This window comes from Austrofundulus limnaeus, unplaced genomic scaffold (assembly GCF_001266775.1).
Source record: "Austrofundulus limnaeus strain Quisiro unplaced genomic scaffold, Austrofundulus_limnaeus-1.0 Scaffold187, whole genome shotgun sequence".
Lineage (NCBI taxonomy): Eukaryota > Metazoa > Chordata > Actinopteri > Cyprinodontiformes > Rivulidae > Austrofundulus > Austrofundulus limnaeus.
Window position 1 is genome coordinate 916089 of NW_013952589.1, and position 2296 is coordinate 918384.

At 39.7% G+C, this 2296-nt stretch overlaps 1 protein-coding gene across 1 annotated transcript in view; it reads right to left on the reverse strand.

Moving 5' to 3' along the window:
* Nucleotides 1-2296, reverse strand: part of LOC106524438 (apoptosis facilitator Bcl-2-like protein 14) — a 7035-nt gene that overhangs the window by 1282 nt on the left and 3457 nt on the right. The window contains exons 2-5 of the mRNA XM_014018248.1: nucleotides 1441-1810; nucleotides 643-753; nucleotides 503-564; nucleotides 142-300 (exon numbers count right to left, since the gene is read on the reverse strand). Of these exons, the coding sequence (XP_013873702.1) occupies nucleotides 142-300; nucleotides 503-564; nucleotides 643-753; nucleotides 1441-1804 (696 nt within the window). The 5' untranslated portion in view covers nucleotides 1805-1810. The remainder of the gene's footprint in view (nucleotides 1-141; nucleotides 301-502; nucleotides 565-642; nucleotides 754-1440; nucleotides 1811-2296) is intronic.

Consider the following 2296-nt stretch of genomic DNA (forward strand, 5'->3'; position numbering starts at 1 on the left):
TCTCTATGCAGCAAGTCCAGACCCTTGTACGAAGCAAAGTGAAGGACGGGGGTCTGGTTTTAACCAGGCTACTTCTGTTTTAAGTTTAGCCACCTTTCATCATAGCTGGATTAAAAAAAAAAAAAAAAAAAAGACACTCACCTCACAGGCCATTGCGATTTGGGTTTTGGGGGATGCTTGTGGCCCCAGAGCATTGGGGTCGTGGCTCCGGAAGCCTATCCTCTCCAGGAATGTTTGGAGAACGCTCCTGAAGAAGCCGTAGTTTAAGAACTGCTCCAGACCGATGTTAGCTTCTTTAAACTGCAGGACACAAACAATAATCTGAATAAAGTCACCAGAAACTGGTTTGTCTTCCGTTTGTCATAAACCGGTGGGTGAACTCTGGACCGGTGTGGGTGTGTTGAACTGAGCAGGGAACATTACGTCACACGAGAGTACATTTCATTTATCGTAAGAGGRAGATTTAACAGAAACTCCTGAGGGTGGGGCTTAGGGCGTTTACCTTGTCCTGCAGGTGGTCTCCACTGTCTCTCAGCAGCAGAGCTACAATCCTCTCCGCATCATCTGAACATAAACAGTTTTTAGTTTTTCACATTTTCCATTCATTTATAAGACCTTTCATATCTGTGTGTTTTGACTCACCTTCTTTAGAATCACTCTCTATTCCTGAAGGGTTGAGCTCGATCTCCTCGATGATGCCCATCACCTGAGCCGCCAACTCACCCATCTCCTCGTCGTCCTCTTTAAACAAATCTGGAAACAAACCAGCAGTGATGAAACTAAACCAGTCAGCAGGCTCTGCTGTAAATCAGGTACGGCTGGTTTAGGTGCAGATTGTGTTTTTGTGATGCAATAAGCAAAGTTGTTATACATTTACACAATTTAACTGGTCAAACCTGCTTTTTTTTAATATCCTAAACGCCACAAAAACAATGAACAGATTTTAGATATTTTAAACAATCTAAAAGTTATTTCTATAAAAAAAATCTAAAACTGTTCATTGGGTCTTTGGACTTTCTTATAAAATAAAACAAGCTGCAGCTTTATTGTGCAAAATAAACAAAATTCAACCATCTTTTGTGTTTGTTAATAATCCAATCTCTAAAAAAAGACTAATAAAAATATATATTGAATAAAGACAGCTGTGTGTAGAATTAATTAATTATAATTCTCATTTGTTTTTGTAAAAACCTTTTCCTAATGATGCGTTTTAATCTGAGGTTTTTATTAAAATATTAAACATTTAATGACTCCTGCTTCTATTATGCGACACATTTATGTTTATCATTTCTGTCAACTGAAATGTTCRGACAGAACAAAAATGTCACTTCTGTGCTTCAAACATCCTTTTCTTTTTGATTTTCTGACTTTTTCCTAAACAAAACCGGAGTTTATGTTTCGCTGAGTGGTTTCTTCCTGTGGCTGTAATTTGAAGCTCACCGTGTTGAGGAACAAAACATCTGTCAGTTACATCACGACGCCCAGCCGCCGGCTGTGGCTGTTCTGACTCGTCTGTCTGAGGTTTAACGCATCTAAAGACCGACAGCAGACGTGTCCCAAATTTCTTCTTCTTCGTCTTCTTCTTCTCCTGTTTCTCGTCGGTTTCAGTCTTGATCAGAGCTGGAGTTGTTTCGTGTCCGTTTGTTCGTGGCTCCTTCTTGGGCCGTCTCCTCTGCGCGTAGGCCATCATCAGTCTGTACTCCACCGAGTCCTCCATGTTGCCCGGGTCGGAGTCCAGTTTAGAGTCCAGCTCCGTGGTCTTGTTGGAGGCCGCTCCGTGGCTCTCCACGTGGCCGTCCTTCATGCTGCTCTGCTGACGAGACAGGAAAGGTTTTATTAAAGAAGCGTAAACAACATTATAGATAACCAGTTTTCTTATTAGGTTATTTTAACTTTAAATTAAACAATTATACCGGTCATTTAAAAAAGCAGAAAATTAGCATTTTGAATTAAAAAAAAAAATCAACATTTACATCTGAAAATAGGAACTAAGAGTTTAAACGTCCTTTACTGTAAAGTAGGTTATCTGAAATAACAAGTCATAAGTTATTTATAGATCAAATTTGTGTGTTTACTGTCAACTAACAAACAGGGGTGTAAGAAAATATCGATACACTGAAATATAGCAATATTTCATTTCCCGATACTGTATCGATATTCTAAAGCCCTGTATCGATTTTTTAAAGGTTTAAAATGTCAACTTTCCTGCCAGCCGTTCATTTTTATGTTGTAGTTCAGCCTCCGACCACTAGTAGGCAGCAGTGAGCCAGACATTTGGCTCCTCTACCTCTTGAGG